Raw genomic sequence first — 23,730 nt, forward strand, 5'->3', positions numbered from 1 at the left:
AAACTGAGACCTAATGGTTCAGGTAAGAAAAGTGCAAGCAAAAAAAGTGAGACCACCAAGAGGGAGGTTGGGTCCAGCCTTGCTTCTCCCTCCACTTCTGGTCTGCTGCTATATTTCTCCATCTTCGTCTGAGCTCACACTGCTGCTTCCACTGCTGCTGCTCCCACTCTCGCTGCTCTCTTCCTGCTGGGCCAGGCTGTGGGCTGCTGCTGCTGCCGCTGCTGCTGCCGCCTCTTTCTCTTGCTGCTTCAGTGCAGCTGCCTTCTTTTCCTGCTCCGCATGGCTTTTCATGTGAGCACTGCGGCTCTTCACCTTGTAGAATACCCTGAGGAAGCACACATGTACGTTAGCATTGGCCTCTCCTACAGCCTCCTTCATTAATTCTCCAAAAGAGCTTCTGCTGCTCCAGCCTCAAGTTTGTGAGCCTCAGGACAGGAACCCACGTTGGCACTGCAATACAGCATTTACAGCAAACACCACTTCTGACTTGGCATGTGCCAGCACTAGGTGGAATGCTAGCAGGAGATCCTGAGCACCCTCAAACCCCTCGTCTTGTTTCTTAATATGGCCATTTCCTCTCATCTTTCATTCGGCTCTTAAAATTTTCTAAATTCAGAGTTGCAGTGCTGGTATCTGAAATATGCACATGCTGCTTAACAAGGCAGGGCCCTGGTCTTTCGGCATCCCCCCTATGCTGCAAAAAGACAATAAACATGGAGGTGAACAAAGGCCAAATGCCACTGCTGAGCCTTGTCCACACAGCTAGAAACACTTGAGGTTTTTCCTCCTGACCTTCAACTTCTATGGTGTATCTCTCCACATCTTTCACCATTAACCATTTGGATTTTGCACTAAATGCCACAAGAAAAGTTTAGACACCATTAAGAATCCTTGCCTATTTCTCCTTTGCCAGTGGCCAGGACCAAATCCTAACTGGCTGACTTCTCACAGCACTGCCCTTTCCAATGCCACGTGCTCCCTGAGGGCACAGAGACAGGGTACCTTGGCAGGGCCAGCTAAGTACCCACCACAGCAAGAATCTGTCAACAGCCCTGGTGAGGTAACTAGACAGAGGTTGCATTTTCTTGCTAGCCCCTAGCTTGATGCCTTTTTTAAATAAAGGGATAACCACTGGTATTACAAGACTCTCAATTGTTTTAAGAGTAAGCAATTTATGTAGGGAACTGAATTTTCTTGACATTTATGAATCTATTGGCAACAAACTTACAAAAACTACTAGAACCATGTGAGGAAAGACAAATGTATTTTACAGATACAAAAGATGGGTGCAAGTTTAACCAGATGAACTGTGTACCCACTGCACACAGTTGAAATGCAGGTGGTGTCTCACTCCATTTGAGGAAAACCAGTCAGCAGCAGGTTATTAAGTAGTAGTATCTTAATACCAATAAATGTAAAAAATCCCTAATCTGCGAGTATTAGTGGGGTAATAAGTCATTAGAATTATTGTCAGTGTCTCTGGCCTAAATGGACAGAAGGAAAGCTTATTTCAGAATAAGCTTCCATAGGAGAAGCCCTACTGCAATTCTGTGACTATTGCTGGAAGCAGAGTTGCTCTTACCTGCCACATTTTTTACATGGAAATGTGTTTTCTGTGTTCTGAGTTTTACTGGTAGCATCTGATTTTATCTTCTGTTTCCGCCGCCTCCTCTGCACTGGAGCAGTAATATGCTTTCGAGGCTTCACTGTTGTCTCCCTTGGCTTCCTTCCAATTCTGCCTGTGACCGCTGCCTCTTGACTCCTCATATTGGCATCACTGGCCTTTGGAGAGAGGGGAACATTTAAGGCAAACTGAAACTTAAACCCACCATCAGAAGGAAAACAATGGCTGAGCTCCTGTGCTTCATTTATTCCAGACCAAGGTTTTATTTAATGAGAAAGTCTCCAGGATATTTTCAGGACATTTCTCATCATGGTCCTATGTGTGCACCAATCACAAAGAACTATATCGGGTTTTTTCCCCTTCCCAGTTCTCCCACCACAGCACAGAGTCTGGTTGCTAGTAATACTCTAAGCTACCTCAGCTCAGTCTCTTGCTCTGGGAGAAGTTAGAGGTAGAAACTTTTTACATCTGGAACTGCCTACCTGGTATTTTCTAAACTAGTTGCAGAGTGAAGGTGGCATCAAAAGTACAACATGGACAATGCAGCACTTACTATTACATCATCTTGTAGTGTCTGTTCATCTCTGAGAGGAACTGTGCTCTTCCTTCTGTTATCCAACCCCTCCTCTGCCTCCTCTTCTTCCTCCTCTTCCTCCTCCTCCACATGCCCCTGTTCTTCACTGTAAATGTCCCTTCTGGGAGGAAGAACACGTGCAAACCTATGGGAACTCTTCACCAGAAGATAAAGGAACTGTTAATGTTGGTGCCTGTAAGTAAATGTCATTATGTGACACAGGACACAAGTTTATGAGTCTGGACTTGTCCACACTGGCCAGATTATTTCTGCTTTTGATTTTAGCAGCAAATGAGACAACACACAAAATCAAACTTCACACCACAGCCCAAAAGAGGTGAGAGAAATTTAGGAAATTACCTTGATGTCAACTTCAGCTTCATCTTTCATAGATCTCTCATTTGCAACATCAATGTCCCCAAAGATTAAGGTCCCATTCCGACCAATTTTCACCTGTTTCTTGTATGTGTAGTAGAATTCCACACACTGAGCCACTGTTTTGGTTTTTATCTGGTGTTAAAAAACATAAAAGTCCAATGGATTACATGGTTTAAGAAAGCTTATAAATAATTACTAAAGGTGCAATAAATAAATTTTGTATTTTTCTTTCCTCAGTAGTCTCCATTCCACTACAACTGTGGTTAAAAGCCTTCTCTTCTGTGTCATATTCGCCACATGCCGCATCCCACAGCTCATCCCCTATTGCCACTATTATTCACTGAGAACTACAGGACCACCTTTCCAAAGAAAAGCTGGTCAACATAAAGGTGACAGAACCTGGTACTTTGTAAGCTTAATGCACCTCTTAGCCTCTAAAATGTTCCAACTGAGCTGTCGAGAGCAGCCTTTCAGTTTTATGGGGGAACTTTATTTTCCAGCAGCACTTCAGAGAAGATTAGACCAGAATACCGATCCAAAAATGGAAAGGAAGGTTAGCAGCCCTTTCCCATTTTGGCCACATGCATTTCATACACATATGGTGGTAGACAATTATCAGTACAGACCTGTGACCATCTACATATTCTCTATCAGTGCTTTTTCTGTAAGTTTTGGAACATATTCTTAGCTTCTGGGCTTTTGCAACTTAAATGCCTTTTGGGAATTTATTCAGGAAATATGTATGCAGCTCCTGGTTTTGCCCTCTCCTTCAGCGATTTCCCCCGCCCCCATTGACGTATCATACCTCATGAAAACAGATGGAAGCAATCATTTTTATTATCATTGTCTCAGAAAACTGGAAAAAAGAGATCCTAAAGGATGCATCATTCACATATCCTTTGGTCCTTTTCATCAGTAGCAAGGATGTGTTTCTATTTAGTTTTATAAGCAAGCCATTTAAGCTGTACTGGAACATTACTAGTGCTCTATAAATACATCCTTTAGAAGTGATATCTGCAGTGTAGACTAATGGAAGTAATGCACTAAATACAAGGGTTAAGTAAACAAGAGCGCCAAAACAAGCACTATTGTTCTAGCTTTCTACTGAGATTTTATGCTGTGCTGGATGACAAAATTTCTCTGAAATCTTTTGAGTGTGGGACTTAAATACTGAGGCTTCAGAAAAATCAAGATTGAACTTCCTGTATTAAATGCTCAACAAATGTGTAAGAAAGTATCATTGCTGTCATGAAAAAAAAGTGACTTACAAGCTTTTGGACCAAGAAAAAGTCTTTCTTGTAGATTGCAATGCCTTTGTTGAAAAGTTTTTTTTCAGCAACTTTCCACTTGTCTGATCCTGTAGGAAAAAAAGTTGTAACAGAAGCTCTTGCAATTTCAAATGTTTATTCTTCTACATATTTTTTCTTCATGTTTGTCTTAAATAAGACCAATACACACATGCAAGGGTGCAGTCTCTCATCACATCTAATCCAGTATAACTGCAGACTGCTGTTAGCCCCCCCACCCTGCACTGCTTGACTTCAGCTCTCATCACTTCTTTGTGTTAAATCTAGTACTCATCACCACAGGTTAACTCAGTACAGCTCACAAAAACCAGTCAATTAGATGAACTAAGATGTTTTCCAACAAAACAGCAAGGTGAATAGGCACACTTTGTGGTCGCCCAGTCACTAGATTTTACACAAGGGAAATGGTGGGGCAGGAGAACAGATCTTCTCTTTCAGCAGCAATCCACTGTACTTGAAGATTTATTACATCTCAAATATTCCTACTATCCTAGCACTCTTGCCTCTAATAATAAACACATTTTGGAATCTCCTCCTGCCTTAAAGATATTACTTAAGTAACATTTCCCAGCCATTATAGTAGGAGTGTGTAATAATGAAGAAATGTAATTTCTATGCTTTGTGGCGCCAGCTATTAGATCTCTCTCTATCACCTTACAGCAGGTCTTTCAGGTGGCTAGGGTCACTCTAGATCACTGAAGTTAGTGTCACACAGCTGACTATCTTCTAGTTAGGTACAAGACTACAAAGGCAGTTCACAGCATTTAAAATTTTGCAGAAACATTGACAGGCATCAATAGTTGGCTGAGCTTTCTTCAGCAAGCTTGAAAACTCTTCCCATAAAACCTTCTCTTAACTCCACCCTGGAAATCCATGCCAGAGAGGCTGTGGTTCTGAGGTTACCACAGCCTTTCTTGTACGTACTAGCTATCTTTCTGCATTCTCTGTGGCTTAGTCTAAGAAATCACGTTCCCTTTTCCCCATAAAGGAAATCAGAACACACACATGTGCAAATACACACATGCACGTGTTCTGAGAGAGGCAGTGGTTTTACATTTTAAGTGTCATAATTTGCTTGGGCAGAATTCTTGGCAAGCCATCACTTGATTTACCAGAGAGAAGAGTGGTCTTTTAATCTTATTGTAATGTTAGAGTTCCCCAAAAGAGCAGAAAAGGATAGAAAAAATCCTTTATGATAGACAGGAAGCACAGAGTTATTCTGGTTAACAAACCTGTGTAGTGATAATCTGCCAAAGGGTGGGTAGGCGATCGTACTGGCGTCTTCAATAGCAGTTTGGTCAAAGCTCCCTAAGATAAACACAAATAAAATAATTAATTTAGTGTTTGGGGTATTTAAAACAAGGATCTGGCAATTGTTAATACTCTCCTTTCCGGCAAGCTAACTGAAAAGAACCATAGCACAATTCAACATTTGTGACAACTTTAAAAATGACATTCTTGACTATTCACTGAGTCTTGGGTACCAAAGGCAAGTGGTAACTTCTCAGCACCTCTTCATGTCTCTGAGAACTGACACTTTCCAACACTACCACCATGGTATTGGGAGAGTTAATTCCATAGACAGAGACCATGCAGCAGTTTCCTCTCATTTACTGAAGGCCTAAGTTACATACTCACATCCAAAAACACTGCCCTAAATGATGTCTGTCTTAAACATCCAAGTTATTGTGATCTTATCTCACTCAACTAAGCAATATTTCAAAATAAAACCGCAGTCATGTGATGCAAATATTCCACATAAAGAAAAAACCCTCTCAAACGGCTTTTTACTTTGCATTTAAACTGGAAGTGCTTTCAAACTTAACAGGAAAGAGAGAATGGAGTCATGCTTCCATTAGCAGTTTAAACCACCTTAACAGTAACCTCCTGCTGCCAGGGGCAGCCCCGCTCCTCCTGAATGCCAGCAACAGCATTCACAATGGTGGGCTGGTTCTGGGAACTTATCTAGCAGAAACCTAACACATACACACAAAAATTATTTTTTATTTGTTCTCTTCTGCAGTGCAAGTCAATACAGTCTCACAAGTGTCCGTGCTGGTGCACTACAGAGAACAGGAAACAAGCAGCCAGGCAAAAGTGTGGGATACTCCTGACCACAGGGCTGATTTATGCCAGGTTAAATCAATCATAGAACTACAAAAGGATGACAACCCTGTGCCATATGCTACACTCTGCTCTTTGATATTACCTCCCAGGGGTGTCAAAGGGCATTTATGAAAGTGTATCATGTCTTACAATACTGACATAAAATTAGCAGCACAGCTGTTCTATAGACATGCACAGAGAAGTTAAATGGATCTGCCAAAAGTAAGAGGAGCAAGACACTGCACTTTATGTCTCAGCTTCAGCCCCAGCACCTTATTTTTCCTTCCAATCTGGTCATCTTCCCAGGAAGACATAATTTAAGATTCATTTAGTAGCCTCAGCTCACTCGCCATGGTAGACTGCCAAGTCTGTTTGTTAAAAAGCCAAATATGTTGAAGCGGGAAATAAGCAAGATAGTAGGTGAACATGGCACTGTACATCAGGCAGAACCCACTTTAGGGACATCTAAGGGACACTAAACAGTGGGAGCCAGGTGCATAGAAAGGAGTTTGCAAGGCTCTCCTCTCAGGAATGACAGGTTACCAGGCCTTCATTAATATCTTTCCCCACATCAAGGTGAAAAGCTGAGAAGACTCACCAGAATGCTTCCCTTTGCCTCATGTAAGAAATGCAGCGCCAGCTCCTGGTTGGTTCCAGCCCCAGGAAAAATGCTTGAACAGGCAGCAGCTAGCAGGTTTTCCACTATTTCCACAAAGGTATCAAACAAATTCAGATAAGATTAAAATAGAGTTTCCTACAGGATTCACATCATTAATTAGCTCTTTTGAAGCAGGGCTAGACATAACAGAAAGTAAAACTCTCAAAGAAGTTGAATGTCCTTGCAAATTTATCTGGGTCAAATTCAGACACGACTCGGCTTTAACTCGGCTGAGTTTTGGAGAACTGGCTAAGTCCAGGCTTTTGATGAGAAACGTTTCCCCTGAGGGGATGAGATCAGGCACATGGTCACACTGGAGCCCAGTAAAGCCTCTTTAGACCGCAAGGCCACGCAGCATTACTCTGCATGCAGCACTATTTACACATGGAGTTTCTTGCAAATCTCCTCCCTCCTATAATGTCTTCCCATCTCCCTTCAACTCAGAGATTTCCTGAATCCCCCTGCCCCTTATATTGTGAATTTCCATTTTACCATACCCTTTTTTCTCTCTCATTAGAAAGGTTTCTTCCAAGCCTGCCCACTTCCTCTTTCCTTCAGGATTTATACTGCCACAACCCATGTGCCCCAACAGCAGACAGCTCCCCAAATCTGCAACTAGCAGCCACAACTCCTGCTTCCTCATCCTGACTTCCGTCTAACAACTTGTTTTTTTCCAAAATCTTTTGTCTAGAACACCCCTTGAAAATACGGAAGTTGAGTGCATGTGGTGTTCAAATGTTAACAAAGACAAGGAAGCTTCACTGAGCAAAAGGCTGCTCTTTGCCTGACCATAACAAATGGTCCCATTTTATCTCAATGAAAAAACCCAATCCTATCAACCTCCCACCCGCCACACACAACCTGATAATCAAGTTTTACTCCTAAAACTGCTTTCAAGACCACTCAAATATGTCACTTGACTAGCAGCTCTGAGAGATTTTAAATTATGCCTACAGTAGATACATGGTTATCCCTACAACAACCGTGACAACTGAGTCCAATTTACCAGCCTTCCACGTTCTTACCATTCTCTTGGGTGACTTTGTTGGTTTCCAGGTCACCCCACGGCTGCCACACCAGCTCTGCTTTATGTTCATCAACTGCTGCCAGAGATATGTCTTGGAGTGATGGGATTTCTGCTTGAAAGCGAGTTCCTACATTAATTCGCCTGCCGAAAAGGTAAGAAGTAACAGTCAGGCTCCCTTTACAATATCCAGAAAGTCTCTGTCTCTGCTAGAAGCATTAATTACAAAGAAATTGAAATGCAGCAGCCTCTTGCATATAACATGAACAGCTTTCAAGTGTTGTAGGTTACATTAATAAGTATGACTCAAAAGGTGAGAGGTTTTACATCCACTACCAGTTTCCATTTTCTTATCAACAACGGTTGAAATTGCATTTAAATTAGGATCCCCTAATAACTGCTCAAATAACAGTTATGAGCTTTCAATAATCATCACTTTTTGAGTAGCCGTCACACAGACTTCTCTTACAGCAAGCCTGCTTCTTGTCCATAAGATAGGTGAGCCTGTTTTAGTATTAATGTTTTGCCAGTCACAACTACAGAATCATAGCGTTATTTAGGTTGAAAAGGACTTCTGGAGGCTATGAGGTCCCACTCCCCATTCAAAACAGGATTGATCTCAAAGTTTGGTCCTTTAGGATCTCGACACAAGCTAGTATCTTCTTGAAACTATTTCTAACAACTGAAATAAAAAATATAAAACAATGAAAGCTGTATTGCTCATTCTGTATCAAAACCAAGTCCCATTCTTTTATCAACAATCTCATACTTTTAGACTCTGAATTAGCAGACACATTTTTCACAACATGCAATCCACTGAGCTCTACACTTGCTTTAAGTCAAGTGACCATCCGCAGAGATTCTACTCTATACTAGCAAACACGACTTTGTGCACAGGGGTAGGTTAAGGACCACCACTGAAAGACTGCTCTACTAGACTTGGAGGTCTGCACCAATAGCACAGCAAACAGTGAGAGCATGGATGTCCTTTGTCTCTACATCTCTTACTCAACAGCAAAATACGCGGAGACACAGCAGTAGCTACACAAACTCAGAAAGTTGTCCTCGGACTAACTTTACACTAAGTAATGCAACAACTATGCATGCAATTCAGAGGTCCGGAAGAAAGAGCAAAAGAAATGTCCAAGCTAAGCTAGCAAAAAGACCCTTCAGAAAACCAAGATATCAAAACACCAAGATATTTGAGAACACCTGCTGCTCAGACCACTTAGAATATAATGAAAATCTCCTATTCTGAAATAAGATATCTATGCTTAATGCAAAAATGTTCCTTTTTCAGATGTCAGTCAACTAGCACCATACCGGTAGTTCCTGGAATAAAGGATGGAGAAATAAGCTTTTTTTTTGTGAGAGAGTAGATCAGGCAGTGCCCACAAGATGATTAAACTCTGGAGTTGCTTCATTAGAAAAAAGGTAAAACTTCCTGCCCAGGGCAAGGTTTGCTATAATTCTCAAGTCTTGGCTTGGTTCCCCCCCAGCATAAGGGGAAACACAATTACCAGAGAAAAAGCATGATCTAGTACAATAAGGAATAGTAACGAAAACATCTGAGAAATGCTGGCCTCCAGACTTTTTTGGTCCTCTGCTGTTCTGAAATGACACATGCACGTCCATTATGAAAGCAAGAGTCTGGAGGGGAGGCCTTGAAATAACACATATAAACCATACAAAAACCCAGAGATACACTAGCAAATGTTCTAGTAGGATGTTTTGAAGTCCTAGAAGACTGTGGTATCAAAGGGAAGGAATAGGGTATCACTTTCTTTTATGGAAGGGGAAGAAGGAAACGCTTTCATTCCCTTTTTTCTGCCTAATACATCAGTTCGGTATTGTCAGTAAGCATCTGCATCATGAGATGTCATGAGCTGAAAAAGCCTGCATTGAAAACAGATGTCTGATTTCTAACAGACACTAAAAAAGATTTTACAAACTATTTCTTTTGCATCTATAGCAGATCCAGATCTACTTCCTCACACTTGAGAGGAATGGTTTACAATTCATGTATCTATAAACAAAGAGATGCAGAAGGCAACTACCCTACACACTTGTTCTGACTTCATCCACCCATTCAGCAGCAGCTTGACATTGACAGGGTGAGATTCCTACTTCGACAAGCAGAATCTGCTAGATGCACAGACTGATGCTAACTTCCTTCCAGTAGGTGACAACAAGATGACATCCAGCATGACGAATGTAGCAGGAAAGTTTTAGACAGCTGCCATATACTATCTGACATCTTCCCCAAAACACTATCTCCAATACTTGCTGAAGGTAAAGCAACAGGGACATTACACATCTCACATCATGGGCAGGGGAGAACTAAACCAGTTGAAAATGTCTAATCTCCGATGCCCAGTTGTAACTGTTTCAGGATCTGCTTCTCAAAATTGATTCAATTTCAAATGCACGTGAGAAGTGGAACCTGCACAGAGAATGAAGAACCCCAAGAAAACCTCAAAGTTTGGCTTTGTGTTTTACAGGTGCAAAAGTCTATTAAATCTACAACACTACATAGTCTTCCATTTTCCCTTCACCTGTCGTGATTATCTTGGACAGAAACAGCACAATCCAGCCCAAAAATAAAAAGCAAGAGATTTGATGCAAGACTGAGAAGACCTTGCTAAAAAACAAAGCAAGACAAACACCCTGATAAATCCTTCTTTCAGCACACTCCGATGGACTACAGAATGATGTTAATGTGGAGTCTTCTGCTCACTGTGATTAGTCTTTCTTATTGTTATGGCACGCAGTTTCACAGGGGAGGAAAGGGGTATGGATTACGATCCACTCTAGAAGGGATGACTGCTGGGAACTGACACTTTGCTGTCAACTGGAAACAGATAAAAAGGCTGTTACTGCATTGGGAAATTTGGGAGATTTTGTGCCCCAAGATACAGACTTCTCTGGCGTCATCTGTGAGAGGGAGAGAGGTAACTGGAAAAGCTGGAGGGAAAGAATGCAGGCCTTCTTAAAAGGCTATCAGAAGTTACTTTATCTTGAAACTAAACTTAGAATATGGTGTCCCTGGTCTAGAAAAGCCTAAAAATTAGACCTTGTACCTGCAATGCCCAAATAAAACCAGATTTCTGCTGCAAGAGTTAACCTGAGCAACCTGATCTAATTTGGCCTGCTCTGAGCTGAGGCTCAGACCAGATGACCTCTAGAGGTCCATTTCAAGCTATATTATTCCATGATTCCTTTACTGATGAAGTCTAGATTTCAGTACAGCAAAAGTTCTTGCCCTGTAAGCACCAATGGTGCTCTTGGGACACCCTGGTATACAACTGAGCATTGTTAACACTCAGAACTGAAGCTGTGGATTGGGAAGGCAATTGAATTGGTGCATCACCACAGCTATACTGAAGGCTGAGGGGTGACTTTAAGACTTTGAAGCAACTGAACTGCAAAACCAGTAGGACACAAAGATCTGTGACACCAGCTGCCTATTGTACTACTTCACAAATAGAAGAATTAAGCTTCATTATCACATTTCCTATTCCAAATCTCTGCAATTAAATGACCTTTTGAAAAGCATTAGCAGGAAGTCTAGCAAAGCACAAGCAATTAAGAACGCCATATCAGGTAATCAGAAGTTATAGTCAACTTCTGACAGTCAAGACTACAAAGCAAACATTTTTTTTTTTAAAAAAAAAAAAAGGTGCTTCATGCTATATTTCCTTTATAGAAGGTACATCTACAGAACTGACCACAACTGTGCTGTACAAACTAGCTTTAGAGCAGCATACTGATTACTTCAACAACACACAATGACACCAGTTTGCTAGTTTATCTTCGCTAAAAGTTAAAGCTATCTACATGTGTAAGCATCTATTCAGTAAGACTTAAGATGACAGCAAGACAACTCTTTGCACATAACTCCCTTTTGGCAACAGGAAATGAACTTGCATTACTATATTATGGTTCAAAATTTCCAGCTACAAATTTGAAAATTTTCACACACAACTAAAATTGCAGCTAACTTCATGTCATTAATTTCAGCAATTTAAACCAACAGACACAACAGCCAAAGACAATTGCACCGTGGAGGTCAAAGATCAAGACCTGGTGAGGGGAACAAAAAATATCTGTTCAAGAAGAGGTTCCCCTAGAGTAGTGTGAAATGAACCAACAACAAAAAGATCAATTAAGCCATTTTCAAAACAGATTTAGACAACACCAAATGTGCTTATTTCCACGAATGGGCTCAGCGTGGAAGGGATTTGCAAAGGTGACAAGAATAATCTAGGTTCGTTCACAATTGCAACATTTATTCAGGATAGCCTGCTGCCCAAAGTGCAGAAAACTCAGCTTCAAACAGGAAGGCAGAATGGAAAAAGGGCAAGAGAAAATAAATTGACAGCAAATGTTCAGGTCACTTTTAAAAATATAAGCTATTTTGGAAGAAAAAGTAGAAGCTGCCTGGTATTTATTTGGAGAGAGTTAAATATCTCAAATGTTACAGGATACACTGCAGAGTTAGAGCAGAGATTCCTGACTGCACAGTCAGCAATATAGAGCCACATGGGTGTTTTTATGCTACATGGGTGTTTTCCATGCCATGCATCTCCATGTTTAGGTTTTCAAGAGTTTGTTAACCTAGGTATAATAATGAATTGGGACTAACTTGCTGTAGTTCTACAGCACTGAACTTTAGCTGATAACACTCCCAGAGGGTTTGCAAGGGCTGTACAGAGACATTTAGTACTCTTGCTTTTTTTGCTACTCTGCTCAGGTTTAGCAGGACTGGCACAAAGCCTAAGCTCATAATTCCAGTATCTCCAAACTGTGTTCCCTAGTGCTGCTGGGACCACACATGTCTGAGCTTTCCCAGCACACAGCCAGCTAAAAAAACTAAGAAGGCTTATTACCTCAGGCCACACACACTGTATGCAACTGGCTGTAGTGCTTTCAGACTGAGCTAGCCCAGGAGGGAGCAAAGTTGTGTTCACAGTTGTGCTGCAGCTAATACACACCACGTGGATAACCTACAATCTGGCCAGTCCACGTGAGAGCTAACTACATTTTCCATACTAAGTTTTGGCCTTCCTCTAAAGGAGCATTATTTCCCCACTCTAAAACTAACATACTGCATACAAGAGTGTTTGTATACAACAAAACAGGACAGACTCACCTTTAGCTAACCATAGTATTTCAGCCCAGAGACAGATGAGTAGTAATAGAAAGCAGTTAACATCACCAGAATTACAAGGTGCATTTGGCCAAACAAACATTATTTATGGTATGGAGTAATTTTTAATAGACAATTTATGTTTTGAGTCATCAATAGGAATAGCTTTAATGTTGCTAAGATACATCAACTGTACAGGGAGTAGCTTGAAGGTTTAGGAGGAAGAAAGGAAGAACATTTACTACCTGGCTAAGAATCTACTGGGTACTTACGGTTCAATGCTGACCGGGGTGGCTTCCCCCACTACTGTAAGAACAGGAGGGGTAACTTCTGAACTATCTGCAAGGAAAAGACAGAACTGTTCAGACAGCTCATCTCCACATTTGAGATATATTCTTCACACAGCTTCTAAATCTAGCTGGAGCTATCAATCCCTCAAAAAAGGTACCGAAGTGCTAAAGGAGTTTAAGATGACCAAGAACTTACCTTCCAGTCACCATCAACATCTTAGTAATAACTATTTACTGTCACCTCAGTTCAAGATAATGACAATCTATTATAGAGAAACTGACTTTTCCATTCCTAATAATGTCAGTAGGGGGTGTTGCAGATCACTTGCGAATGCATCTTAACATGCATGCCCAGGTGGAAGCAACATTGCATTTCCTCCATCCTAGCTCCCCAGACTATCACGAAGTCCCAGTTCCACACAACCACAACTCCCAAAGTCATGATCTTCCTCCTATTACCCCACAGTTCCTAATCATAAATTAGCCAAGAAAGGAAGGATAAAGTGAAACTTACTTGATCTAAGCAGAGTTCTGTGAGCACTTTTAGGAGTCATTGGAGGTGGAACTGAATGACCACTTGAAGAGAGAATAGCATTAAAATATAGTCCAGATCCTTCTCTCACTGGACTAAGAATCGGCGGAGGAGTGTAAGGAGGTAGCTCAAAGTTCCTATCTGAAGGATGATCTGCCAGACGGACAGGTGACCGTAAGTGGCTCTGATATGGAGTAATGTTAGAATAAACAGGTGGTGCAATAAAGGTGCCAGCTTTTGGTGGTATGAAGAGTGGCTCAGGCCTTGGCCGCTGCTTTGGTTTCCGGGCAAAGCCCTCTGCTTCATCCTTTGGAACAGCATCTTCGTGCTATTGAAAAAAATTACATACTTAATTTTAAAACTTCAGGTCATTTGAAAAACTTCAGTGAGATGACAACATTCTTTCACGGCAGCTCAAAATCTAGATAGGGCAGCTGGAGGGCTTCTCAACAATTAGCACAAAGGGAAAGAGGGAGAAAGAAGATGGGGAATGGAATGGACACAGGAACTACTAGGTAGCAACACTAGCTCTAAGGGCTTACAAAGTTGTATTTTACAAGAACTACACGTCTGGTCCAACCTTTGTTTGGAAAGATAATGACCTCATGGTAGCTTTAAAAGAGGACACAAAAGTATAGCAGAACCCTGGTACAGATATAGGGTGACACCAAAGAGTGATAAGAGTACAGAAGACAATATAACAATATTGTCTTAGATGCTCAAGCATTTAAATGCAGAGAAACCTCCTTAGATGCTTGCCATTTGTCTTGTATCCGAACATTCTATTGTACTTCTGAATAGAAGAGACAAAAAAACCCAACAAACCAAAAACCCACTCAACAGCACCATACTTAAGGGGAACACTCAAGTACTGACCTTCAGAACCTCAGTAAGAGATTTAAGTTCCATAAGAATAAATCTTCACTTTGGATTTTATTCATATACAGAGGTATGTGCACTACTCACAATTTATTATCTATGTATGTATGGAGAAAGCACTCTTTACTCAGACAGACTATTTATTCTAGTGTTATTGACCATCTGGCTTTATTCACTGTGTAGTAGTGGGGCACTGATTGGCTGTACTAGCATTAGCTGTAGGTCATGAAAAGCTAGTGATGCCCAAATATATGGCAATATTATTATGAAAAAAATCCACAGTCCCCAGACTACATCCATTCCAAGTTCAGGCCTTAAGATCAAACTACTTTAATAGAAAAGCATATGGATAAAAACTAAATAATTAAATCTAACAGATTTCGCTCATCTTTGGTTTCTTAGTGTATCCATACCTGATTTGAGGTTTCCACGTTCGTACTACGATTAGATCGCCTCCGAGTGACTATCACAGAAGGCTTGCGTTCACAAGGAGCTCGATCATTCATTTGGCCTCTCTGGAGCTTTCCATCCTCAGACTTTTCCTTTCCAAGGCTCTGCAAGTCAATTTTTCTCACTGGCACAGACACAGGAATGATAAGAGGCACGAGGCTGTTATCCTCCCGGGCTCTTTTGGGAGCTGGTGAAGAACTGGCAAATTCCACAACACTTTTTGCAGCTGTAGGTGCTGGTGCTATCAGCACACTCTTCTTCTCCTCTGAAGTATCCAGTTCCTGAGAAGAAAAAGAGATTCCTTATAAGTTCTGTAGTGTTTACATAATAGATCAGAGGATATCCCATATTCAGCGTATATCAAGTTTCTCAATGAAATTTGCAAGCTGAAATGGATTTGGAAAAGTGTTACTGGAGGAAAAAGAATACTTCACAAAAGCATTACCAAAATTTCTTAGAAGTACTTGAGGATTGCCTGAAGTCTCAACTGCTAGAATATTTGTATACACCATTCTTAAGTATCATTTCACCACCTATGGTTTGACATTTTATTTTCCAGATGAATTTGTGCCCTGCCATGTAACTTCCAACAAAGGTTCTTAAGTTTTAGTAATGATCAAAAGCTGCATATTATTAATTTCAAGTATTGGACTTCTATTTCAGGAAAGACTGAACCATGATAATCTTAATTAAATCTCTCATACAAAAAACAGAACTAGCTTTTCACTGCATTTTTTCTGATTTACATGACAGAAGCACCTTTCCTTATTATAACTGGAGCCTTTGAGGTTTGTTGTTTAACTAGGCTTGAGCCTGAAAGACTTTAGCTCAGCAGAATCAACACGGCATAACGCTGGCACTTTTTGCATTAGTATTACAGCTTCCATGTCTCTGCTTTCTTTTACTCATGGAAACCCTAGAAAACAGAGCTCCAAGGAGATGGGAATGAAGGATGAGTTACGGAATAAACACATGGATACTGTAACACCAAATGGCTTCAGGTATTGTTACATGAGTGATTTCTAGTCCTTCAGCTGACTATCCACATGTTCACTCGGCTCTCAATTCAAAAGCAGTTGCCAGCTTACTTAGAAGCCAGATGTTAAAGCAGAACTTTCAAAAACACCTCTCAAGGGATGTAAAAGGCCTTCTTGAGCTCTGATGAAGTGCAATCTAGAAGCTGTAGAAGATGGTCCTTTTGGTGTTTCAGAATTTCACTCTAAGAGCTCTGCTTGGAAAGCCTTTGGATAGGATTAGGTATACAACCTCATCCTCCATCAGAGCCACAATCTACTGAGGAATCCATCTGAACAGCTGTGTTTTGTAGGTAGAAACTAAGGCACATTATCTCTGAGGTATGACAAGAGATCTCCAACCTGGACTTCCAAAGTTTTGCAGAGGTTTACTGAAGTCCTCAAAAAGAATCTATTGTGAGCCATTAAGAATACCCAATTCTGATTAAAAAGCTAGCATAAGCAGGTTCTGTCATACGGATTCAAACACCTCCCCAGTCATTTCACTGTGGTCATAGATCAAGCAAGCAGGCTTCACTGATGAGCGAGAGAACATGCTCCAGCTGGCCCATGAAGAGTCAACCCATTATAGCTAGAAGGACACCAGACTGAAGTGCCACTTTGATACTATATTTATATTGAGGGAAGCACAACTGTATTGTCATAAGATGCATCAGTCAGAGCCTGGAGTTGGTGCTCTGGCTTCTCTCCAAATGAGAGTCCTGGTAATTTTTGTTGCTTTTAAGAGCAAACAGGTCCACTCTGGAACACTAAGCCTTCCAAAAAAGCTAGGTGCCAAGCTTGTGCAAATAAAATCAATCATATCAAGAATATTTAGGACTGCCCCCTTCCAAGACCTTTTATTAGAATACAGCTAAGTGTGCACAGAAGGGTTTAACCCATAAGCGATGCTGCAGTTTAGAAGTCTGACTGCTTCTTCACAGAGACTGGAGATATCTGCCCCACCACACAATGATGAAACACAAAATTGAAGAGTCACAGTTGGCATCAGCTGCCCCAGACTGCACTGCAGAAGGAATTAATGAGCATATTACTCCAGGCTGGTGATATGCCCCTGTATTTTCCCAGAAGACTACCAATGTTGGATTTGGAGGGCATTCATCATGCTGACAGATACATCACTAGGGACCACTACCTCTAGGTAGTAAGGAGCTCTTTTAAATTTTTGTAGCCTCCTTTCACTACTTCAGGAAAGAGAGACTAACAAGGATGCCTTTTTAAACATATAAACAGGTCAGCTACTGGAAACAGATGCCTACTTCCACTAGTCCGCCCATACCTGAAGAAACAGCTCACATATGGCTTCATGCTGCTATACATGGGTCTCCATGCATCAGGGAAATTTATGATGTTATCACTTTATTACTGAAGCCTACTTAAACATCTGGGATAGCTCTGGGGTCTTCTTCTGGCAGCGAGAACCACAGTAAGATAGTTTTGCACCACTGTTTAGAATGGTGCGTTCATACTACATTCTTCAGACCACTGCCAAGAAAAGTCTTGGTTTTAATCAGATTACTTTTTCCTCCTAATGTAGCTGTTACTAGTGCAAGCACTCTAGCATACTTTCTGGGTACCTGAGAGAATAACTGCAATCAAACAAGTAAGGGCAATATGAATACATGAACAAGCACCAATTCTGACCAATCTACAAACCTCAGATACTTCCTGTGTGCTACACAGATCTCTGTAGGTCAAGAGACACGAACTAATTTCCTGACTACAAGGAGGAAATTATGGCAGCTAGTCACACAAAAGATGTCACATTTCTTTGGCTGTATGATCAGTTAAACCATGCTCTTTTTATTTTCAAGATTGAGAGGTAACCAGCAAAGGACCCTCTTCCTTGATGATGGGAGAGATGACCCCTTCGAGAGAAAAGAGAAAGGAGGAGACTTGAGCAGTAGTAGAGATAGAGAGAAGACACCACCGGGAATTTAATATAAATAGTTGAGACATCCTTAAAGATGCTCTGGTCCACAGCAGAGCTTTTCTGGTCATGAAAGATCATACATACCTAAGGTTTATTAAGCGGGGACATGACTTATTTTGGAATTAAGCTATTTTTTTCTGATCCCTAGTCTCTCAACTGTTTGATTATGCTTAGAGGTAAGCAGAAATGACTCTCTGAATAAGGGACAGGACCTTCATTTGTAGAACTGCCAGGGGATTTTCAGCTAGCTCAGCACCTCTGTTGCAGAATTTGGGGCAGGAAGGCTGCTGGATAACTCCAGCAAGTGCAACTTGTTGCACTTCCATTTAGATTCTTGCATAAATATTGAGGGATGAACTAGCGATCTACAGTCCTCCAAGACACCCACAGAAACCCATCAGTCATTTTGGCATTGATCCTGTCTATCCCTCAAGTGGTTTCTAAAAAATTTAGAATTCACAGACAAAACCCAATTGCAATAGCTGGAAGAATTGTTCCAAGGCCACTGCTGTGATCAGACAAGAAAACACACTAGCCTTTTAGAAACACCTGCCAGTACAGTGCTTTCTGACATCATTCTGCATCTTCTTGCTAACAGTAAAGGTAGATTCTCTCTGCAGTCAGATTGAAGCTTGTCCATGAAGGAGGTGAGTCCAGAAGTGCAATTCCACAAATAAATCTTTTTTTTTTTTTTTCCCTTCCCCTTTTGTATGCAGCAGCTGGTGCCCTGCCCTGTACCAAGGGAAAGAGGCCAGGTAACTAAAACCTCTGTCTCCCTTCCATAAAGGAATATTTAAATCCAGACAACCTTAAGACGACCATTTTAGATCTGAGAAAAGTTTTCTGCACTATTAAAGAAAACAAATTACACTGCCTTTTTGCATGTAACAGTTGTATGTGAAATGAAACCATAAAACTAAGAGTTGAGAATCTGCTGCAGCCTGTAAGCAGCAATAAGCTTGCACCACCTGAAAAAGGCAGGCACAGTATGATGGGCAGTTCTGATGCAAAGCATCAGTTGTGACACTGCATGTAGACAGATACTGCTGTCCAAAATACTGTTTTCACATAAGGTACACACACCTACATTGGAATGTTCAAACAACTGCTTCAAATTATGAATGTGTCTTCTTTCATCAATAAATTAACCCTATGGCCTTCTTACATGCTCTTAACATAACCTACACTACAGAAGGGTTCTAGGTTGTTTATAACAGAAAGACGCTGACAAGAGAAGCAGACCACTCTCCTCCAGTAAACAAGTTTTCTTTTTCTCCCTCACGTGATATCCAACCCCCTTAAAGGTGTAAAATCCATCAGACCTCAGGTAAGAATCTTATCATCTTTCAAAACCTCATCCTGAAAGCCTGAAGCGATCTAAACATAAAGAGTTCTTCTGCTAGTGCCATCATGGAAGCAAACAAGCTGCTTGCATAACTGCAAAGAACAAAAGAGCATCTGTCAAAACACTTCTCTGTTTGGTCTTTACGTTATTAATCAAGCTGCAAGCAGACATGCCTTCAAACGGCCAATTTCTTGCTTCGCCTCTCAGCACCTTTTTTCCTAGATGCTCTATTAGCTTTTTCTTGCCACTGTGTTGGTGATCAGACTGCAATGTGAATTGTAGGCCTTACTTCAATATAAGCATACAATGGCTGGGAGGGTATGAGCAAATAGCTCACACTGCTAACTACTACTAGTTTTCTATCAAATCTGCTTGTTCAACTGGAGTTAGAGCAAAACGGATTGAAAACAGCATCAACAGTCACTGGTTGCTGTCTGCTGTGCAAGAGATGGAGTAGGCTATGGATATTTGCTTCGTTGTTTATTAGTTTGGTTCTTTCACTCAAACAGCACATCCCCCTAAGGAAGGGATTGGAAAACATGGCCAGAGACAGACTAGGAAAAAAATGATGATGAGAACAAGAGAGGGAATAAAATTCCCTTCCCTTTGTTGCCTGACTGGGCAGCAACTCAAGTGGCAAAACTGTAAGTAAAAAGTAGCTCATGCTCTAACACCCATATTTCACCAGCCTCTGACAACAAAGCTTCCAAATAAAAGTGTATCTTTACTTCTCATAAGAGGCACTCAATGAAAGATTAGTCAAACCACAACTGAAAGAAAACCTCAAAAAATCCCCTTCAGAAACCCCCTACCCAACTCCAAAAACCCCACCACTTGCCTCCCCTAGGCTAGTTTATTTTGAACCTTGTCATTTTGCCATATGGAATACATACTGTACAGTTAGACTAATGGGACACCAAAAGGATGAGAGTAGTGAGCTACCTAATCAGCCAACACTAAATTTCTTCCCCATCAAGCCCTACAGAGGGTCTACAGGCAGACTTTATCCTCAGGTTACCAATCTCCAAATATTTGCTGCAGGTCATTCTCAGAAACAGGTTACCGCATCAGGCAGACTTTTGTTATGCCTGGTATAAAGTTCTTCACGTGCGGCTTCCTCAGGCTTTTAATATTTGGGAAATATTGAACATGTAAGTTGCATTATGTACTTTTTAGATAGCACAATTTAGAAACACTTCAATTGTTAAAACTGAAAAACTGGCTGATAAGCAGCAGTGTTTTAACATAAAAGGAAGAGAATGTTAAATTGATAAAAAGACACCAAGTGAACTGCTTATACTTGTCTCTCTAAATTCCTGATCAGCTTGAGGCCTAAGCTCAAAACATCTGTATTTTGAAGCCCTGGGATAAAATCACATTCGGTATTAATGAAATAAAACTGCCTCTAGGTGGTTTCACTGCACTAGATCTCTGTTCTCCCACATCTATGAATTACAGTAGCTGAACCTACATGCCACCACTCCAGAGCTGCCCTTGCTGCACTACAACACTTCTTGCATCAAGATACCACCCTATCCTGCAGATGTACATAAATTCTTCTCATTTCAGCCCTATTTTGTAGTCTAAAACATGCTATATTGGTCAGGATGTATACCTTACCTTTACATTCTGAAGAGAAGCCAGCTCAACAGCTTTTTGGGCCAAAGTTAGCAAATTGGCTTCTTGAGAAACACGCCGTCTCCGTCGTGTACTCTGGATTACACCACCTCTGACACCCTGAAAATCATTAGTTCTCTGAGCGTTTTCTTCAACTGCTTCTGCCTGTTTCTCCCCATCTCTACCATTCTGGGCTGTGGCTTGCCTGTCTACTTCCACCTGGCACAGCTCACTCTTGACCAGGACATCCTTCTGCCCCAGATCCATTCTCTTGGGGTGCGAATAGCTACTTTTGTTGTGGGCCAGTGATTCAGGCGGCTGCTGTAATGGGACCTCTTGCTGATGTGTTTGCCAGTGATGCAGAAATAAATTGCTAGGTTGTTCTTCTGCCTGCTTGGAAGCCAACACTTCTCCTGCAGATGTCAGCGGGACACCTTCTTTGGAGAGTCTCCGTGACCTTCTTGGAAAAGGAATCTGGGTCTGAGGTAGCACAGTCTGTTGGTTCTGCTCTGTTAGAGCCTTGAATAGTTCCTGGTTCCTCTCTGTTTGCTGAAACTGGTGTGCCATCATGTGATGCTGAGGTGCTGCAGCTGCCACATGAGGCTGTGCTATGGAAGTGGTTTGCTGCAGACTGAAGGCTTGTGTGGCAGCTGCCTGCTGCTGCTGCTGTTGAGGATAGAAATTTTCAAACAGTTGTAGCTGGGGAAGAGCTTGCTGTTTTTGTTGAGCAGTAAATGCTGGACTGGAAGAAGCTGGGGCTTCTTGAAAGACATGTAACAATTCAGGAAGACCCTGCTTTTGGCCTTGGTGACCAAAAGCAAGTTGGAAAGGCTGTAACGGCAGACTTTGATTCTGCTGCTGCTGTTTCTGCATCTGATGAAAAGAATTTATCTGAGCTTGCTGTCTAACCAGGGCTTGCTGCTCCAGCTGAGCCTTCTGGGACATCATCTGCTGGACAGCATCTCCATACAAGTCCAGCTGTGACACAAACACTCCTTTCTCTTGATTTCTTTTAAGGGCTTCTGGGTGGCCATAGAAGCCTGGGGCACCAGCATTGGAGTGGGGTCCTTTGGGGTTGCCCCCAAAAACCATACTGTGGTTCCACATCGAAGGTGGAGACTGCCAGTGGCTGTCACCCCTCTCTGGCAACCGGTTTCCCATTAGTGAATTCTGCCATTTGACAGCTGTTACCGTCTGGGACATCATCATTGATTCTCCCCTATCTTGACCGTAAACAGAGTTCATCAGAGCAACATTGTTGGGGGCATTTGTTAATCCTCCTGCATGAGAAATCTCCATAGTTTGGGAGACCGGTATATTCCCTCCATGACCATAGTACTGTCCTTCCTTAAGCTGCTGCTGTGGTTCTTTTGATGACACAGCTATTTCCTGCTCATTAAAATAGGCAATTCGTTTCCCAGTCCTTTTGTTTGAAGACTTTTGCTGAGCTTGAAGATTCATAGTTCAGCCTATTCTCCCAGCTGCACACACCGTATTTACAATCCACCCATCCCTGAGGGTGGGGGAGGAAAGGCACGGAAGTCTCTCTTTTCCATTCAGTTTTAGTAATAAAGGGCAGGAAAGAAGTCCAGATGAAAGTGCATCCACTTCCTTTTTCTTCGTATGTTTCTCCCACTTCTTTTCACTCTTATCCTTTGTGGTTCAGAGGTCAGCAGGGTCCACTTAGTTACAGGTCCTGAAATAGAGAAGTAGTTGCAATGAATCAACAGACATAACTGGCATATAAACCCTCACGTGATAAGCAACAATGTGTATGTCCCACTTCCCATGGAAATGAAGATCAGGATAGTATGTGTGAGAAATAATAGATCTGACCTGCTAGAAGAATGTAAAACAAAACAACTTAGTTTTACAAAACAGGTATCACACTGTATTTGCATGATGCAACTTCCAACTGCACACAGACTTTTGACTAATCACTCAAGCTCATCCTGAAGGTTTTTCTCTTAAACTCCCTCTCCTCTGGCCAATTACTTCTGTGTCTTCCTGTAGCCAGAAAAATCTGGTTTTAATATGAACTCAAAAATACAAACCAAAAAAACCCCTCATGAATCGCCAAAAGAAAAATAATGTGTCAGGCCACATTTCCCAAAGACATTTAAAACACACACATGTACACAAAGGCTGCACCCAAACACGCAGCAAGATGCTTGATTCAGTGTTTTGAAGGGAAAGATCAGGTGGCAGCCCATCATTCATCCCCCCTCCCCCAATCATTACAGTTGCTTTCCAATTAAGAACTGCCCACCAAGCATCCAAGCACGGAAGACAGGGCCTGCTCAACCTGTTGCCCTTTCAGATGCTTTCTTCAACAGCTGAAAGCAACTGCTCCTGCTCAGGTCACACTCATGGAAAAGTAGTTCAGGCAGATTGTTACAGCTGCTCCCAGACACCAGCAAGTATCTGTTAGTGTAAAGCTACAAACATAATAGGAGAAAGCCTTTCCAGAACATGCAGCCTAAGACAATTCTACACTCCCCTTCCACAGAAAAAAGCTATCCACAAACTTAGGCTTTAAAAACCTAGTTGGCAGGATTAAGGCCTAATGTGTTAACACATACACCAGTATTTCTGTTAGGACACCTAAAACCTTTTAAGAAGTTTAGTTTTAAATTTAATTAAATTCTTAAACTACTACTAACACTCAAGTTATTAAGTGTAAGTCTCTATTACTCTCTCTCTTCAATATGCACTCTGTTCCACTTCAAATCACACTGCCAATATATTTCAGAAAGATTTTAATAAATTGTTAAAAACCTACTCTTATTGCATCCCTTCTGCTAAAAAAATCAAGTTTCTCTTAGTGGAG

General features: G+C 41.4%; 1 protein-coding gene across 1 annotated transcript; it reads right to left on the reverse strand.

The window, feature by feature from the left end:
• Positions 1 to 108: 108 nt before the first annotated feature.
• On the reverse strand, positions 109 to 22,455 carry ELMSAN1 (ELM2 and Myb/SANT-like domain containing 1). Its single transcript, XM_010580025.1, has 12 exons — positions 20,904 to 22,455; positions 14,935 to 15,252; positions 13,625 to 13,970; positions 13,093 to 13,159; positions 7,673 to 7,815; positions 6,588 to 6,691; positions 5,116 to 5,191; positions 3,845 to 3,933; positions 2,559 to 2,708; positions 2,178 to 2,354; positions 1,583 to 1,782; positions 109 to 325 (listed from the first exon to the last, which is right to left on the reverse strand). Exons 1-12 carry the CDS (start codon positions 22,359 to 22,361, stop codon positions 109 to 111), a joined length of 3,345 nt encoding a protein of 1,114 aa, XP_010578327.1. The 5' UTR covers positions 22,362 to 22,455.
• Between the last annotated feature and the right edge of the window lie 1,275 nt (positions 22,456 to 23,730).

The sequence above is a fragment of the Haliaeetus leucocephalus genome, unplaced genomic scaffold (assembly GCF_000737465.1).
Source record: "Haliaeetus leucocephalus isolate CR32 unplaced genomic scaffold, Haliaeetus_leucocephalus-4.0 Scaffold696, whole genome shotgun sequence".
Taxonomy (NCBI): domain Eukaryota; kingdom Metazoa; phylum Chordata; class Aves; order Accipitriformes; family Accipitridae; genus Haliaeetus; species Haliaeetus leucocephalus.

Excerpts from the sequence above, each read along its gene's own strand:
- ELMSAN1 (XM_010580025.1), bottom strand. The coding sequence starts at position 22,361 with ATGAATCTTCAAGCTCAGCAAAAGTCTTCAAACAAAAGGACTGGGAAA. Across the intron at positions 13,160-13,624 it reads CAGAACTCTGCTTAGATCAA|ATAGTTCAGAAGTTACCCCT; the intron begins GTAAGTTTCACT and ends TTTTCCTTGCAG. Across the intron at positions 6,692-7,672 it reads CAAAGTCACCCAAGAGAATG|TGGAAAACCTGCTAGCTGCT; the intron begins GTAAGAACGTGG and ends TTGTGGAAATAG.